Source organism: Haliotis asinina, chromosome 9, assembly GCF_037392515.1.
Source record: "Haliotis asinina isolate JCU_RB_2024 chromosome 9, JCU_Hal_asi_v2, whole genome shotgun sequence".
In the NCBI taxonomy this organism is placed as follows: domain Eukaryota; kingdom Metazoa; phylum Mollusca; class Gastropoda; order Lepetellida; family Haliotidae; genus Haliotis; species Haliotis asinina.
In genome coordinates, this window is record NC_090288.1 from 55,413,454 (window position 1) to 55,433,216 (window position 19,763).

General features: G+C 38.1%; 1 protein-coding gene across 1 annotated transcript in view; it reads right to left on the minus strand.

The window, feature by feature from the left end:
* Positions 1-19,763, minus strand: part of LOC137296037 (YY1-associated factor 2-like) — a 40,800-nt gene that overhangs the window by 15,108 nt on the left and 5,929 nt on the right. Inside the window, exon 3 of the mRNA XM_067827677.1 lies at positions 2,989-3,126. Within this exon, the coding sequence (XP_067683778.1) occupies positions 2,989-3,126 (138 nt within the window). The remainder of the gene's footprint in view (positions 1-2,988; positions 3,127-19,763) is intronic.

Below are 19,763 nucleotides of genomic sequence, written 5' to 3' on the forward strand. Positions count from 1 at the left end.
TTAATTTGTGCATTTTCCAACTAAAGGGTTTTCAACAGAAGTTTAACCACCTTTTGTCCACAGTGTTATAAAGACATGAAAGGCCGCCATGTTGGACAAAGTTTGTAAGTCTATATTATATCTGTGTAAGTACTCTTTTCTGAAAGAAACTAAGGATTTACGTACACAATCACGCTCAACATAAGGGTGGAGACACTGCATATTTTCTATCATATCAGATGCAATAATTGTAGCCAAGGAAGGAATTGCTTTTGTACAAACATACTAAACAAACTCATCTGAAGGATTAATAAAAACTCACTAGAGAATAGGGACAAAATGGCTGTAACACATTCAAATGACTTTAGGAATTTCTTCAACCTTCATAACAATTGTTTCGAATCAAATACTTTCTTTCAATAAGCTTTCACTTAGCCCTATAATTTGAATTTTTTTTTTTACATCAAAGACATCAATGTTGTTTTAAAAGCACTTTTAGTATTTATGTAATGGAGTCTAGACTTGAATCATTACTTTTCTAAATGTTTGATTTTGCTTCGCCATTTAGTTGCAAATTATTTTTGTCACAATTTAAATAAATATTTCACAATCAATATCTGTGTCCCTTTGAAGAATAGCAGTTCTTTTCAGATTAGAAACTAAAAAATGATATACAAAGAAACTTATCTGCAACACATTCTTAGATCGTCTGTTAGGAATGAAAGAGTATTTTTTCAGTCAATTGAAGAATGTTGGGAGTTATCTGATCAGGAAATCAACGCTGGATCTAAGAACAACTACACCAGTATCAATCAGCAGTGTGGGTTTTTTGGGCAAAAGTTGAAAATAGCATATAACAGTCCTAACAAGGTCGGACATTAATAAACACTGACAGCAGATTCCTTTGACTGTTTTTTAGAGCCTTTGTTTTGACAACATTTGTTTTTTCTCCAAGACTATAAATAAGAAACAGACTGCAATTCAGGTACCAACATCTGCCTAAGATATCATTCTGCCAAAATTCACATTTCACTGGGAGATGACTAAAACCGAAAACATATCAGCATCACTTTCAAGACAAGGAGGTCACGGCTTACTAGGTCTCCAGTATGCATTGACATTCACGCTGTCAACCATTAGTCTGCCTGGTTGAAGCCTTATTACTTTACCAGTCACTAAGACATCCCATAGTTGTGATAATGCTCAGGTCCAAACACACCACTTTTCTACAGCCATTCCAAACACACATAATCTCCATACATCCCAACACCTATCACTTCCATACACTCCAACGCACATCACTTCCATACACCACAATAAACATCACTTCCATACACCCCAACATATCACTTCCATACACCACAATAAACATCACTTCCATACACTCCAACATATCACTTCCATACACCACAATAAATATCACTTCCATACACCCCAACATATCACTTCCATACACCACAATAAATATTACTTCCATACACCAAAAACATATCACTTCCATACACCACAATAAACATCACTTTGATACACCCCAACATATCACTTCCATACACCACAATAAATATCACTTCCATACACCAAAAACATATCACTTCCATACACCACAATAAATATCACTTCCATACACTCCAACATATCACTTCCATACACCACAATAAATATCACTTCCATACACCAAAAACATATCACTTCCATACACCACAATAAATATTACTTCCATACACCAAAAACATATCACTTCCATACACCACAATAAACATCACTTTGATACACCCCAACATATCACTTCCATACACCACAATAAATATCACTTCCATACACCAAAAACATACCACTTCCATACACCACAATAAATATCACTTCCATACACTCCAACATATCACTTCCATACACCACAATAAATATCACTTCCATACACCAAAAACATATCACTTCCATACACCACAATAAACATCACTTCCATACACCCCAACATATCACTTCCATACACCACAATAAACATCACTTCCATACACCCCAACATATCACTTCCATACACCACAATAAACATCACTTCCATACACCCCAACATACCACTTCCATACACCACAATAAACATCACTTCCATACACCCCAACATACCACTTCCATACACCACAATAAACATCACTTCCATACACCCCAACATACCACTTCCATACACCACAATAAACATCACTTCCATACACCCCAACATATCACTTCCATACACTCCCAACAAACATCACTTCCATACACCACAATAAACATCACTTCAATACACCACAATAAATATCACTTCCATACACCCCAACATATCACTTCCATACACCCCAACATACCACTTCCATACACCACAATAAACATCACTTCCATACACCCCAACATACCACTTCCATACACCCCAATAAACATCACTTCCATACACCCCAACATATCACTTCCATACACTCCCAACAAACATCACTTCCATACACCCCAACATACCACTTCCATACACCACAATAAACATCACTTCCATACACCCCAACATACCACTTCCATACACCACAATAAACATCACTTCCATACACCCCAACATACCACTTCCATACACCACAATAAACATCACTTCCATACACCCCAACATATCACTTCCATACACTCCCAACAAACATCACTTCCATACACCACAATAAACATCACTTCCATACACCACAATAAACATCACTTCCATACACCCCAACATACCACTTCCATACACCACAATAAACATCACTTCCATACACCCCAACATACCACTTCCATACACCACAATAAACATCACTTCCATACACCCCAACATATCACTTCCATACACTCCCAACACACATCACTTCCATAAACCACAATAAACATCACTTCCATACATCCCAACACACATCACTTCCATAAACCACAATAAACATCACTTCCATACATCCCAACACACATCACTTCTATACACCCCCATCAAGCAACACATCATAACTTCTTGGTAAGTCTTGACCATACCTGTTGCCATCTTTAGAATGTGAACCAAGTTTTTCTTTTTTAGCTGGATTATGAGATTTTTCCTTCTTTGGTGGTGCTGGTGGAGCAAACTGTTGAGCCACTTGTTGTGCTACCAGCTGAGAGTTGAGCCTTGGCTTCCTGCAAAAACAAACATGACAGTCCAGTTCAACATGCTCAGAAATGGTAGCTGATCTTGTATACATAACTGATGATTGTTAGTATTAGTCCAACCCAATAAGATCCAGGTTAGAATTGATCTTCAGTAACCCATGCTTGTTTTAAAAGGCAACTAATGGGATCAAGCGGTCAGGCTCGCTGACTTGGTTGATGCATGTCATCATATCCTATATTGAGTGGATCAGTGCTCATGCTGTTGATCACTGGTTCCGTTTTGAATATTTACAGAACGCCAAAATATATCGGGAATATTGATGAGTGTAGTGTGAAACTAAACTCACCCCTTCACTCATTTTGGTCCATGCTGATAACTCAACCCTGCTCTAGGTATCATGAATAACATACTAGGCTGCAGTAAAACTCTCCACAAAGTTGCTGCTGTGTAGATATAACAGTCATACCCTGCAGATACAATGCTGCTGTTTAACAACTGCCATACTCTCTCGATACAAAGTTGCTGCGGTGTAGATACAACAGTCATACCCTGCAGATACAATGCTGCTGTTTAACAACTGCCATACTCTCTCAATACAAAGTTGCTGCTGTGTAGATACAAGAGTCATACCCTCCCAGAGACAATGCTGCTGTTTAACAACTGCCATACTCTCTCGATACAAAGTTGCTGCTGTGTAGATACAACAGTCATACCCTGCAGAGACAATGCTGCTGTTTAGCAACTGTCATACTCTCTTGATACAAAGTTGCTGCTGAGAAAGTCGTACCCTGCAGATACAATGTTGCTGTTGTTTAAAAGAAATATCAAGATACACTGTACCTGAACAATAGAGCACAACCAAATGTCACATCCAACAAATGAAAACTGTAAACAATGCTTATAATGGAATGGCATAGTTAGAACCGGTGCCTAATATATATACACTGCTATTTGATGAAGTATTTATCATCCACATTGGCATTTTTAACTGGTAACCTATTTCCCTCAAATGGAGCAAACTTTGAAACTTTCAGTTAAGAAAATTAAAAGCAACAGGATCAATTAAAAATGAATACTGAAACATTGCAAAATTTCCATAATCTATAAAACATCATAGCAGTCTTTTTAAATTTCATCAAAAAGTGAATTCAACACTTATCAGTTCTGTAATCTGAATAGTGAGAAGCCCAGTGACCACCTGTTGTCTAGAAGCTTCATTCCTTACGTGTTCTTGTACAGAGAGATACAGTTTCCCCCTGTAGACCAGACACCTACACACACTGCTCAGATTTATCAGCTTTATTGGTTTTCACATTTATTCCATCCACTAACAAAACAGCTCATTGCAGAACGTATTTTACCTACAATCAAACTCTCTTAAATGTTTCAACAAAAGTATGTACATCTCCAGGCTTCTAAGTGGAGCCCTAAGTTTTGTCAAATGAAGATAAGCCTGATACAGGTCAACTGAGGATGAAGATAACGCAGCAAACAGCTGGTGATTCTAGCAAGTGGTACGGGAGGAAGACATAGTGCTACATGGTATGCACATTTACATGACAGTGAGTATATTACAGAAACAACATTGTATACACATCTTACATAACAGTGAGCATATCACAGAAACAACAGTGTATATGCTTTGTAAAACAGTGTGTACATCAGTAACAACACTGTATACATATCTTACATAACAGTGAGCATATCACAGAAACAACACTGAATATGATGTGTAAAACAGTTTGTACATCAGAAAAATCAGAAACACTCTACACATATCTTACATAACAATGTGTATATCAGCAACAACACTGTATATGCTGTGTAAAACAAGGTGTACATTAGAAACAACACTATATACACATCTTAAATAAAAATGTGTATATCAGCAACAACACTATCTACACATTGTACATAACAGTCTGTGCGGAAAACCTAGGATACAGCGCAATATGGACTGCAACCAAAAGAAATGTGGGTTGCGTCCTGTGGACTCAAAATATTTGAAAACGGTGCATTCAATAAATACTAGTGGGGCCTAAGTAAATATAATGCAATAAGTATTGTTATTGTTTGCCAAAAATCTCTTCAGGGAACCAGTTTTAATCCACATGCAATTATATCCCTGGTTGGTTGTCGTAACAAGTTCACCAAATGTTTCTAAAATATCTTTCAGTTGGTCACTTTCGGTTTTGGTTTCATGTTCATGATCGTGAACGATCATGTCTCAGGAAAAAAATTGTGCTTATTAAAAGAATTTATTTACATACAAATTAAACATATAGATTTAGCTGAAAACTTTGAACACCCAAATCGAAAAGGGACCTACATAAAATTAACCTGGTGGGGCACTTGGACCATCCAATCAAGAGTTAGGTCCCAAATATATTTAACCATGTAGGACATTGGCACACCAAAACCAATTATTAGGTTTATCTCTGAGTCTGTTCATGATACACAACAACCTGTACATCAGGAAAAACACTGTACATACATGTTTTATGCAACTTTTGTATATCTTGTTAGCATTGTTTATATGCCGTAAGCAACAAATCTGTTTCTCATCAAGATGTTGACTGTCCATCCAAAAGATATATTTTAAATTACTAATGATACAAAAGAAGGTCCAGATGCAACATTATAACTTTGCTTTGAGAGTTTCCTTGAACTGGTCAGTCTTTAACAAGATAGAAACCAGATCAGACCGGTCAGCCTTGGCCCAGGGCCAGAGAGAAACCAGATTACACCAGCTTGGATGGTCAGTCTGTGACCAGGGTCCAGGAAACAAGCCACATTGCACCACCTTGGGAATACTTGAGTGCTGCATTTTCACACCAGCCAAATTTATCTAATTTCTCAAACTAAATGTCACATTCTGTAAAACTCTGAACACATATTGTCTGCTAATCTTGTTAATCTCCTTACATTGGTGTTGCTTTCAGTTAATCAGTCCAGAGAAAGAACAGACATACTAAGATGTGTCTAGTGTTGGAAATTAAGGCGGTTCTGGTGTCCTCAAGGTTTGACCCTGACATCTTAAAATGTAGCAACATCTAAATGCCACTTAAAGAAGTACCACTTTAAGTGTTAAGTTTTACTATTTGTGTTTTGACAATATTGTCTTGCAGTCTTAAATCAGACCCATGAAGATCAAGATTGTTTTCTAGTAACCCATGCCTCTCGTAAGAGTTTAGTAATGGGATCGTATGGCCAGGCCCGCTGGCTTGTTTGACATGTCATCATATTCCAACTGCATACATTGCTCATGATGTTGATCACTGGCTTGTCTAGACTTCACTGTTTACAGATGACAGCCATATAGCTGAAATATTGCAGTTGTCTCCCTTTAATAATACTGCAGGAATACTACGTTAAGCACCATATGACCATACTCTCACTTTCAGTGACTGATGCCAAAAACCGGTCAGCAGGTGGTTGGCGGTGCTGGAAGCAGATGCGACCCACATCCTGTATACAGCTTCTGGCAATGACCTGGTAACAGCGCGATGACTACACTGGCAAGGTGTGGAGCAACTCAAATGTCAAATGATCCTGTACAGTGAAGGTTACCTGCACTAGAGATACACAACACAGCCATGTTTGTTGTGACTAGCCACCAGATGAGCTGCTGTTTTGTTGAAATCATATGACTGATGATTACTCGCTGGCCACGTTGTCTGGTCTGTATCATACATTGGCAATGACCTATTTATGCATCTGGTCTTAAGAAGGCCAGTCATGTAATTCAACCACACTGACACACCTAAATGTACAAGTCTCTGCAACCATTTCCAAAGTTTCAATGACGTAGCATCATACTATGTCTCAACCTTGAACAATGCCAGCTCTGCGTTATATTACAGTATTCAGTGTACCAGCACAATATCCAAACTATGTAACATCATACTACGTTCCCACCACATACCATCACATCATGTCCAAACCTTGTACCATCACAGGCTGTCCCAACCAAGTACCATCACAGGCTGTCCCAACCAAGTACCATCACAGGCTGTCCCAACCAAGTACCATCACATTGTCACCAACTGTGTACTACACTAGCTCTGCTTTATGGTCCTACAGTATTCACAGTTCATTACCAGGATATGTAAGCAACTATTAAACATACATATCCAAGTCATCAGTTTTCCATCATAGACAATGTCACACTTCTCAGGCAATCAGTATGGGCACCACAAGTCCCCAAACACTTTTCCAAAGTCATTAACTCTATGCCTCATCTCATATCACTTTGGACAAATCTTATTGCCACAAGCGCTGAATGTAGCAATCAAGGTGACATTTTCATACCTATATCCACGCATGGTGCACACATTATCATCAGATTAAGACAACAGCCTGACATTCTAGCTTCTTCTCTCAAACAGCTTCATTCCACCCACAGACTAGATAACTGATGTGTTATCACCTGACAGTGTCTTCACCATCATGACTAAACAATATGCTGGGGAGCAGTATATATACATTGTCGAAATAAAAATACCAACACATTTTCATTTTCCCCCATTATGTGTACCGTAGTGTCCTAAATTAGGGACCTTAACAGGGATAAACCTGGCTCAGAAAACATGTGAGATAAGATCTCACATGGGATCAAAAGCATGAGATTTTTTAAAGTGTTATGAGATTTAACTGTTCATGATCGTTCAGAAGAAAAAGATAACGAGACAAATAAAACATTGTCATAATCAATTTCAAGTCAAGCAATCCTGAATTGCAATGAATTAAAAGTCTGTAGATCTACTAGCATCACCATTGGTGTCTGCATTCTGGTTGTCATCAAGGTCAACGACTTAACTCTTTCAACACCAGTCAACCAGCGGCATAAACTGCCATGACACCGAGTTCCTAGCAACTCTGAGGTCATAGATGAAGTTTATGTTTATCAAGAGAAAATATCAACTTATAAATCATTATTGCTACTGCATATCATACACCAGTTGAAAGGACTAATCTTACTGTTTGTAAATCTGAAAGTTATTTTTATCATATGTTTCACGTAATACGACTACAACTTAAATAAGTTAATTTGTAATGAAAATGCAGGCATAGACATTTATATGTCTAGATGAACCACGGAGGAACAAAAACCTGGAGCGTTTTTTTCTGTTTGTAACAAGTCATGACATCCCCTTCACTTTTTCTTTCATATGTTCATTTATACACGATCAGAAAATTATTCTAGAAAGATTTCAGAAGTAATATGTATGGTCGTGTATTTCCCGATATCAGTGGCAATTCGCTTGGTAACGTGATACAACAGCGTGAAAAACCTCCGTTTTAAAATCTTTGTCTGATAATGAAGAACATGTGAGGCGATTCGTTTGATGGCGGGTATCATTCGAAAGCTCTGAACATCAACAAAATGACGATATCCTTGCCTAGAGTATTTTCATAGTTGTAAGAAGCGCGTTTATTGGATAAACATTGGTTTCTATTGACGCTTTTTAGCCTCAGCCTGCAGTAAGGATCGTGATCGGTCAAATTCAGACAAGTGACCTAAGTCAGCCAATCAGATAACAGCAATGGATACTGTTCCCCCCCCCACAAACGAGAAAGAATGACATGACACGATCGCACAATAACGTTTGAAATAGTAAGTTATAATGTTCTTAGACAATTTTTATGATTACTGTTGTTGCTTTTATTCTTCAGTTTATGTGATTTGTTTAATTATATCCTCTACGCATTGTTGATTTGCTCACTGAGAACTCGGATGTGGACCCGTTGCCGAAGCATGTGTGTGAGAATAGTTTTTTTTTAAAAATAACATTGCGGAAAAAGAAAATAGTTTTCAATTCTAACCTTGTCGATAAATATGGCTATCTTAAATGTAATAAGTGTTGACCGGCATTATGAAGAGTGATAGATTTGATAAATGAATCATATGTTAGTTAGGTTCCGAAAAGTATAAATCATTTTGATGCAACTACTGACTGGTCGTTTTTTCGACCTACAGCTCCTGGGGACTGGCGATGTCTTGGCCAATTTTTCGGCCTACGGTGTTGAATGGGTCAAGTTGTTTCTTCGTTTTCATTCGTAGTCTTTAAGAATTTAAAGATTTTTATATCGAATAAGATGGTTTCGTTAGAAGCTGCCCTTTGTGTGACGTTGCAGAACACAACTTCCAAATGCGAACTCTGTACACCGTCGCACTGTGCATAAACAACACAGTACTGCGGGGTTCAGAGTTTGCCATACTCCTTGCAGCGCAGCTCATTTTGTGCAGCACTGTGTAACGATGTTCGGTGTTCCATACCAGAAGTTATGTTTCGAAGATTAAAAATAGGTAGAAAGCAACGGGAATATCTTTGACAGGACAAAATAACGACAAATCCTTTCTCAGTAAAACAGATTTAAAAACTTCCTATCATACAGGTAAGCAGGATGCGATTTTAAATCGCTGCAGGTAGATTTGAGTGCGATTTTAAAGCAACTGGTGCGAGAAAATCGCGATATCGCGGCCCAAGTCAATCCCTGCCTTAAGATGATAAAGTATCATAACTAAGATCTCTTTAATATCTCTTACATACAACACAAGGGTTGTGCGAAAGACAACAGCAAATAATTCTTCCATATAAATGTTTTTTTAAATATGAGGACAACTTAAATTTTTTCCAGTTTAGTCACACTCAATCAGCCTAGTCACACATTGGTCCAGTCCTATTCATGCTTGTCTCACAACCACAGGCAAGGGAAACTTGGGAGTTTATTCTCTCCCAGGGTTCTAAAGGGACATCATTCAATACATGCTAATTGGGATCCCTCCACTCTTCACAGTTATCATTTAAAGGTGAAGTGTTGTCTGTAAACAAAGCTGTCACAGAACTCAAGTGATCGCAACTCCCAAAATTTAACACAGACTTATGATAGTTGTAGTGCTATGATCCCTAGGTTCCAATTCACAAAGCTGTCATGAACAAGAAGGTGATCACTTTGTGGAACATGGCCCTGCTCTGCTAGGTGACTGTCCTTATAAATAACATGGATTACCACCAGTGACAAGCTCAGGCCATAACTTCACATGGAAATAAGCCCAACTGACACGGTGTTCAACATGCTGGAGCATACACAAGTCAACATTAACTGGTGGTCAAGGTGAACAAAATCGAAACTGGTGACATTTCACTTTCACCATCAACAAAGACAGAAAAAGGGATCAGTATTTTCTCGTCTCCCCCAAATCTTGGGTATGATGAGGTGGGTGGGTAAGTGAGTGAGCAAGTGAGCAAGCAAGCAGATTCAGTCATTCACAATCATGTCAATTCTGATTTCTTTTCTCATTCCAACAAGAACTTAACCTTCACACAGAAAACAGACCCACATGGACATGGACAGTTGGTCAAAGGGTTCCTGGTTTAACATTAAGAGTTTTCCATGAATACTTATTTTGTATAGCAATCTTAATTTAAAACAGACACCAGTAAATTCAGTATTCCAACAAAATGCCATTTTTCATCTTCGATCTCATTCTCACAATGTAGGTAATTTTATGCAGCTGACTTGTTAAGCCTGCTAGGACTTTTGACACCATGAAAACATCAGTGTACACTCCAAGGTGATACACTTCAAAGTGATTCAGCTTTAAGGTTGTTCCTTTTGACAGGTTTATTGACTACGTCTGTCTTCCTGTCCTGAAACCAGAATTTATATAGGCCTACAATGTAATGGAAACAAACGGCCATCATAATAAACTGCCTCTGCTCAATATAAGTTTACCTTCAGCTGTGTCAATGCTCCCAGCTTGTTTAGTTTGGGATATTACTATAATCCCCTCATTGTATGGCCCAGTTTGTTAAATTGATATTGCCAACTTCAGGCGAAAAATTAACATATGCCATCTTCATCAAAATACAGCAACATGTGAGTTTATTGTTCAGAAAAAGACTATTTTTATCAAATGACCTAATCATTTCCTCCTTGTAGCAAAGGAAAGGGATAATCATATATTATACTTTGATCACATGAGAGACTTTGATGTTAAAATGACAAACATGCTGGCGTCCATTGTTCAATCAGGCGAAAGATTTCAATGTGGGTCATTTTGGCTCAGTCAGACATAGTGGCTATAACAAGGTCATTAACACATGGTCTTTTCACCAGCTCATGCATGACCACCGCCGCACCTCCCCAGAACAACGCCAACAACCTGCAGTTGATGGCTCTTACTGCAGATTGTAATGTCAAAGCCGTTACTTTTTCTCTCGGTGGGTCCGCGGCCCTCTTCCCCTGCTGCTTAATGTAGTCCATCAAGACTCGCACCCCAGAAGCCATCATGGAAAAGAGACTTGTGAACATTAAATCAGTGAAATATATTGACGTTCTAGAAGCGAAGAAGATGAACATGAGCATAACGAGAAGAGGGCACAGCTACATCTTTCATCACTACAACATACAGCCCGATCTTAACCAAGAGACTTGCTGATTTTTTCCCCGAGATTATCACTATACCTATATTGAAGAATTTAATTACCGCAAATACCTCCATCCAGCTCTTTGGAAATAAAGACGCTGATTTTGCTATGAAGATTACATTTTAACATACACGTTGGACCACATCTAAAATCTAATTTGTTTTCAGGATAACTGTGTGGTGATTACTTAGGTTTTTACAGAGACCACCAGAAAAGACTTGGGAGATTGTAAAGTAGATGCTATAATCAAATTCAATTAGCTCTAATATTTGAAGCTGCACGAGGGCACCAACCTCACTTCCAAAATGTGCTTTCAACATCCCTTCTCTCTTGAGGGCTTCACAAGGGTGGTGGTAAAAGTGCTGACTCACTAACAGGCAGAAGATACACTTTGGTGAATAGAGTCAAAAAAGTTATTTTATGTTTCATAAAAACAAATGACCATACACAAAGCGGACTGCTTGTGAAGACCTCATGTACATGAAAATTTGTGAAAATGTTGGTGTGCTTGTGAGGAGGTTGAGATAACTGCTGCCTAAGCAATGTCTCACCACAGAGATAGGTACCAGACCATGGCTCCACATATTGTATCTATGTGAGAGTCTAACCTCATCTTCAGTGTTAGGAGCTATGCTGAAACAAACAGGCTATCATCATGTGTGTCTTGGAAGATCACTGGCCTGAATATTGCTCATAGAAAATAGTACATATTAACACACACAATCAAAAGTAATATCAACCAGTCTCCAATTCTGAAGTTTCAGGTTTGTCAGAGACGTTGCTGATAAGACTGCAGTACTCCCAGATAACTGCTAATACTCTCATTCAGGATCCCTTACCTAATAGTTGATGGTCATGTTATATCTGGAGTTCTGCAGTGTGGCTATAAACATTTCACAAAGAACATCTACAGCTCATATAACATAAACTCAGGTGTATATTTATTACCTCATTTCCGCCCACTATTGTTGCTATAGATATTCATGGACTTGTATCATCTACTTATGATCTATATCATATGAAGTAGCAAAAGAAATAAAAAATTAATCAGTACAATTTGACATTTTCTGACTTCTTTATGATGTGCAAAACTAGTAACAAGCTAGGAAGCCTTACATCATTGGTAATAGAAGCAATAAATAGAGCATTATTTCTCAGTTCTATATCATAACATTGAATAAAACCTCAAATTACAATGCTAAAATAATACACCATTACTGAATTGAAGAAAATTATAACTTTTTAAAAAAAAACTAAGTTTGAAAAATGATTCTTGCAATGCTTGAAAATGTTATTGATGCACTTACACATTTCCCAGGTTTTATATCGCAACAAATAACTCTAGACTATGTCTAGAAATGAAGGTTTGTCAATGAAGCTTGTTTCTCTCTAATCCAACTCCACACATACTCATGAAGATACTGAGATGGCCCCTTAATCATGTTAATGTTCGTGTAAAAAGGCAAGTAGAGGAAATCACCACTTCCGCCCATCCCTGTCTGGGCAGCCTCTGACTTAATTCCCTTACCCCTGAACAGACACCTCCTGCCCCCCATGGTACCCCATCCCATCTGGCCTACCCCCAGATCTGATAGTGAACATGTGTATGATTAGATTACACTCTGACCTCATCAGACAGTCATAATACATTTGCAGAGGGACACGCAATAGTCACTCTTTCAATATAGTGGCCTTGAGGGAACGTGTCAATAGTGTAATAAATAATCACAAACAGTGATTTCAACCCTTGCTCACATGTCACGGAAGTAGTGACTGACATGATAATGGGATGGTTTGGGATGTTGACGAGATGATGCAGATATGTCTTTTAACAATATATTCACAGAATCTGACTAAGGCATCTTATTGACTAATATTTCTGTTTTATCATCTACAAAATTCAGATGAAAAACAATCTTTCAGTAATTTCAGTAATTTCCCCAGTAGATTCATTAGGGTAGACAATTCAAATGTATGTGACTACATGTAGCAACAAAAATCTGATATTTCATAAAATTGTAACTAATCGAACAGAGCATGGGATGTAGTTAAAGCAAACATTTTACAAGCCAAATGCTTCTTTGACAGAAACTATTAACGGTGCTCATTGGAGACTTGGAAACTATTCAAACTAAATTCCTCAATCACATTCACATTCACAACCTCACTTTCCACAGACATCTACAACTTGACCACCTTCATCTACCGCAAAAGAGTTGGGCCAAAATTAGGCATATTATGTCTGGACCATCCATGGTATAATCCCTCACCAATCTACCCCTGGACCATCCATGGTATAATCCCTCACCAATCTACCGCTGGACCATCCATGGCATAATCCCTCACCAATCTACCACTGGACCATCCATGGCATAATCCCTCACCAATCTATTGCTGGACCATCCATGGCATAATCCCTCACCAATCTACCACTGGACCATCCATGGCATAATCCCTCACCAATCTACTGCTGGACCATCCATGGCATAATCCCTCACCAACCTACAATTGGACCAACCATGGTATAATCTCTCACCAATCTACTGCTGAACCATCCATGGTACTATCTCTCAGCAATCTACCGCTGGACCATCCATTGTATAATCTCTCACCAACCTACAATTGGGCCATACATGTTCCAATCTTTCCATTATCTATCACTGGACCAGCCTAGTCTACCCCTCCAGCAGTTATCCCAAAGTATTTTTATATATAATTTTCATTTACTTCCACCCTGAACTAGCTTTGACCATACTTGTTTACCCCAACAGAGACTGCTTGCCTTCTACTATCCATACAGGCCCACCTCTCTTAAAGCATTTGGCAGTAAATGTCGAGAGCCCTTTGAAGTTACGACCACAGACAACACATTCCCACCTCCCAGCCCAGCACGACATTCATGCTAGTATCATATGGTCATACTATCACTACATGTATTTTTGTGTCAAACAGCACATCCAACTCAGTTTGGGCTCTCTATCTCACAGTTTAATACCTAGAGCATTATTTTCACCGATGAAGATCTTTTAATGTCCCTTTACATCATGGTAAGTGAGTGTTAGGGCATGAACCAAGGATGTTGCTGAACACATTGTAGATGTCTGACTGATGTCTGCTGTCACAACACTGACGACAGTAGTGACTATTAACATATCCGACCTCCACACGACACACCACTCTACGCAAGAAGCACACATCATTTCCTTGTTCACAGCGCTCATATCATACATCAGGGTGACCTGAGGATCCCACGCAACACATGGTGTACTATAACATGAATACTGACAGGTAACACTATATACATGGAAAAAACAATAGCACTGCTTACTTCATGTTTGACGTATAACATACATTCCAAAACACTCTATCCTGTAGTTTGGGGGAATATATGAGATTTACTACTACTGACATTCAAAACCAATTCTGAAGTAGGATATTCTCTATCTGTTCCATGGGGAAATAAATTTGACAACACTTTTATATCTGCTTGCCCTGCTTCACTCCTCAGTACTGACTGACAGCCATTTAACTGGAAACATTTTCAGTGTGAGAGATGCATTTAATACTGCTGTGTACAAAATTCACACTCAATCGAGCTGATAGGGTAGCCAAGTCATAAAGTGTTCACTTGACACACCCTAGATCCATATTCAATTCCCCAAATGGGTGCAATGTGTGAAGTCCAGTGATTCCTTCTATGATATTGCTGGAATTTTGATGCATATAACTAAGTCACTCACACTAACCAAATCACAGGAAATCTGCTTTACATTGGAGGAACACCCAACAGGTAAGTTTGCAACGTTTAATAGAAGACCCAGGTTCAACTCAACACATAGGTACAATGTGTAAAGCCCATTTCTAGTGTCCCTGCCATGTCGTTACTAGAATATTCCTAAAAGTGATTTAAAACTAAAGTCTTACACTCCTAACTCATGGTCATTGGTTTCTGGTATGCCCAAAGGAGGTAAGTCATGGCGATTCCCAGCACCTAGGTCAACTGGGTATCGTGTCTCTGGAGGACTGTCAGTGTTCTTGACCTTTTCATACTTCAGCATGTTTCATGGTATCTCAGACATGTATCAAAACTAGATCACTGCCACATGTACATATTTGCTAATATATTGCGATATATTGCAATAACGATGACTGATATGTACAGATAGATATTTGATACATGATGAGATAAGCTACATAAATGTAACAGCATATAAGAAACAGTTCCACTGGCAGATGTAACTAGACAGTCATGAGTGGTGAATCGGTGCCTTGGTTAGCTGGAGGCTTACCATGGGGGAACATGGAGAGTAGCCTGTTACATGGTTGTATATTCCTTTGTAACAATAACCTCATATTGGTATATTTTATGACGGAGTGTTAATTCCTTATCATATACTACTTAAGATTCTAAAGATTGTTTGGATGAAACAAATAGTCTCTGTAAACAGAATATGTTTATTTGTACTGACATTTGATGCATACACACGGCAGAATTGGGAATACCTTGATAAATTAATGTTATCCACTGATGACCATTGTGTCCACGGTGTGCTCCACTGATGCCTGGATGTGCTTCCTATATGCCTTGATGTGCTTCCCTGATACCTGGGATATGCTCCACTGATACCTTGGAGGTACCCCACAGCTGGGGGGTGCTCCACTGATCCCCAGGGGTGCTCCACAGCTGAGTGGGGGGAGGGGGTGATCTGTTGATGTCTGAAGACTAATGATCCAAGTGATGCCATCTCACTGATGTGCAGCCATAATGCTAGAGAATGCTCCTCCGATGCCTAAAAGTACACCTCAGATAATGTCCTCAAGTGTTCTACTTCACAGATGCCTAAATAGTATACTTATGCTTCATCTTAACATTACATAAAATCTTACAACATTAGTTCTGAAAGAAAATATTTTTCTCCTTCCAAGTACTGATGTTAAAAAGGTACTTGCAATGATTTGACAAGACTTTTGCTTCCAGATGAAAGTAGGTATCTTCACTTCTGTGGTCTAGACAGAGATGAAAATTCCCTGGCCTGCATATTTCAATTTACAACACCGCACAGTGGGTGGGAGGGGTTTCTCTCCATAATCAGACAGAAAATAAATTTGTTTGGACAAACTGCCACGCAATATTAAAAGAGGTCTCCCTGAGCTACCACCTGCTGAGTTATTTGCAATTCACAAACAATCTTCCAATTCATCATCTTGTCTCTCAGCCCAGCATCAACCAGAATGCTTGACATTTCATTAAAATTAACCCACTGCAAAATGTTATGAAATATAATCCTATCAAATTGAGAACACCAAAAACATGATACTTATTACATCTTTTATGAAGTCAATAAACACTGATTTTGGTTGCTCTGTTTTTTTCAATATCATAAAAAAAACTCTTGGGATTAAACTTGTCAAACCCTAGTCCACTTATCTAATTTAAGGTTACAGGAAGTGAACTAATCATGAACTAAATCCCCTTTTCCGATCCCCACTATGACAAGTCTCCTTCACAGTAGCTGCAGACAAATGTGGGGCGAACAAATCACAAGATAGATCAAACAAGTGGTACAGGAACATCTGGAAGCACACAACCTTTCCCACCCACAACTCAACATGAACTGACCAACATCACAGACCAGGTGATACCATGTTGGAACTGTAGGTTGGGCAAGACATGTGCAGGCCACAAGCCATGCCTGACCTGTTGTATGGGGTGCTGCAATGTGGCTGACTATCCCAGGAAATGTGATCTTCCTCTGATGCTGATTACTGTCTCTCCTGTTGTGTCTGTCAGCTGCCATTAAGGTGAAGGAGACATTTAGCCATGCTGTAGAGTTCAGTGGGTGTGATCCCACCACAACAGGGGGAGGCTACCCACATCAAGGTGTTCCCATGTCACACGGTACACACAGAGAGGTTCCTCGGACAAAGCCCCATAACTGTTCCATTTCTCCAGAATACAACCATTAAGAGGATCAATTGAGAAAATAATCTGATTTAGCATTTTGTTTTATATGACATCTTAAATTTGCAAACTGTAATAGTCAAGTTACATCACAATGATCTATAATTAATCCATGTATGGGGCAAACAAACCGATGTCTCCATATTAGTCATGTTACCATTCAATAGCTCAGTATTCCTTCATGAATTCAATTCTTGATTCATGGTTTAGAAATCTAATAGTTACAAATGTTTTATACAAAGTGTTTTTTTCTTGGAACTAGTATGTCGTTTATCCAAGTGGGGTATGCAAAATGACAAAAAGGAATATATCCAAGACATAAGATTGTGTAACTTGTGCTATTTTTCCAAGGCCCTACACAACACTGTCATGAGTCTATAAGTGACATTGTTCACAATGTGTTGCTTTTTCAGCTTTAAAGAAAATATTCAAATGTTTCAACTTAATCATGTACATGACATGATTGTTATTTTAATTTCTTGATGTTTGAAGAAGTATCTATGAACAAATATTTGTATTCACTACCATACAGTTGTAAAACATATCAAATTAACCTCATAGTGTATTCATTGCAGCCTCACTAAATATAAGCAACAGCCTACACTGTTTGGGTACAATAACACACAATTCACTCGGTGAGTCCAGCTACATGGTCCAACAACTCTGCCTTGTACAAAACACCTTGTCTTCTTGAAAGATTAATTCAAACCTAATTCCACCAATTTCCAAATTTCTGAAATAATTACACATTCATAAAATAAACTAATATTTTTGTTATTCTAATCATGTCGATTTTCAGACAAAGGTAGTAGTGAATCAAGCAGGATCTACAATATTTGCACAACTTAGTAGGTAAGTCTTAGGACAATTCAAATCAATAACTTTTAACAAAAGTTTGAGCTGGGGACCTTTGACTTTCAACCTTAAGTAGATAATTTCAAACACTGGTAAACATAATAAACAGTTTCAAAACATTCAGATATAGTAGAAGTCAATATGGCATGAATCTGGGTTAAAACAATCTGTTGACTATGGTAGCTGAAACCATTTATTATATTACTGATTTTGGGTTTTACCATTTCATTTCTGCATAAACTTTTCATGACCAAATTCTTTAAAGCCCCTACTTCAATAATCAGGAACCACACATATTCTTAAACAATATCCACCAATCAAAATGTGTTCTACATAATACAAGCATCTGATTGGTTAACATTTCACCAGGTACTACTGACCACTGGTCAAGATAACCTTCCATGAAATGTATGGCTTCAAGTGGTTCGGTTCATATAACCACACAGGGCATGTGTCAAAATCCCATCAGCAAAATATCCCTGCATGAACATATACACCATGTTAAAAGAAGTATTAAAACATGGTCTCTGTTATTATTTTCCCTTCAGCCTAGCCCTCCCTGCAATACTAAAGCCCCAAATGAAACAAGGTTTCCCAGGTTCTCTCATCTCCCTTGGGCTCCTTTTCAATTTATGGCCAGACCGATTTTATTTCTTTTTTTTTATGGATTTGGGGACTCAGGAAACCTTAAGGCAGGAAGGAATTTTTTTTTAAAAAAATCACCAGCTAAAGTTATATTACTTTTAAATACAAAAAGTATTTTACTTTCAACAATTTATGAAGTGTAGATGGGGCAAAAGACCATGTAAAAATATTTTCTTGTAAGTTTATATTTTTGCCCAATAAAAACATTAGAATTATATTTTTTTTTATTATTTCTCGTATTCTTGAAAAAATATGACAAGCAGATCCGTAAAACAAGAAATAAAATTGGTCTGGTCTAATTATGCTAATTTTTTACAATCAAAATTATGTATACTCACAAGCACGAGAAACGCAAGTCAAGCATAAAGGATGCATGTATATAATTTTCAATATTAAATGCAAGAAATACAAACAGTCAGATAGACAAAAAATTGAGTGAAGACATGTCATTGGCAACCAAGAAAGCTGATATTATTAAGTTTTCAAAAGGTAAAGTGGTTGACAATAACGGATCTCGCTAGTGCTGACCGGACATGTGTCGATCTTGTTGAATGGTGGTGTTCTATTGGACGTTCCAAGGAAGGTCATCTCTGAGTTGTGTGTAGTGTTGAATCAATTCAGGCGGGAGTAAATCATGGTTATGTTTATGTCAAAATGACAGACAATATTTTGGACAGACACTCCAGTTTCCAAACATCCAATAACCTGGTTTCTTTCAATTTGAGTTAAACATGGCATTGCTGAACAAAGAGGGACAGACCCAACT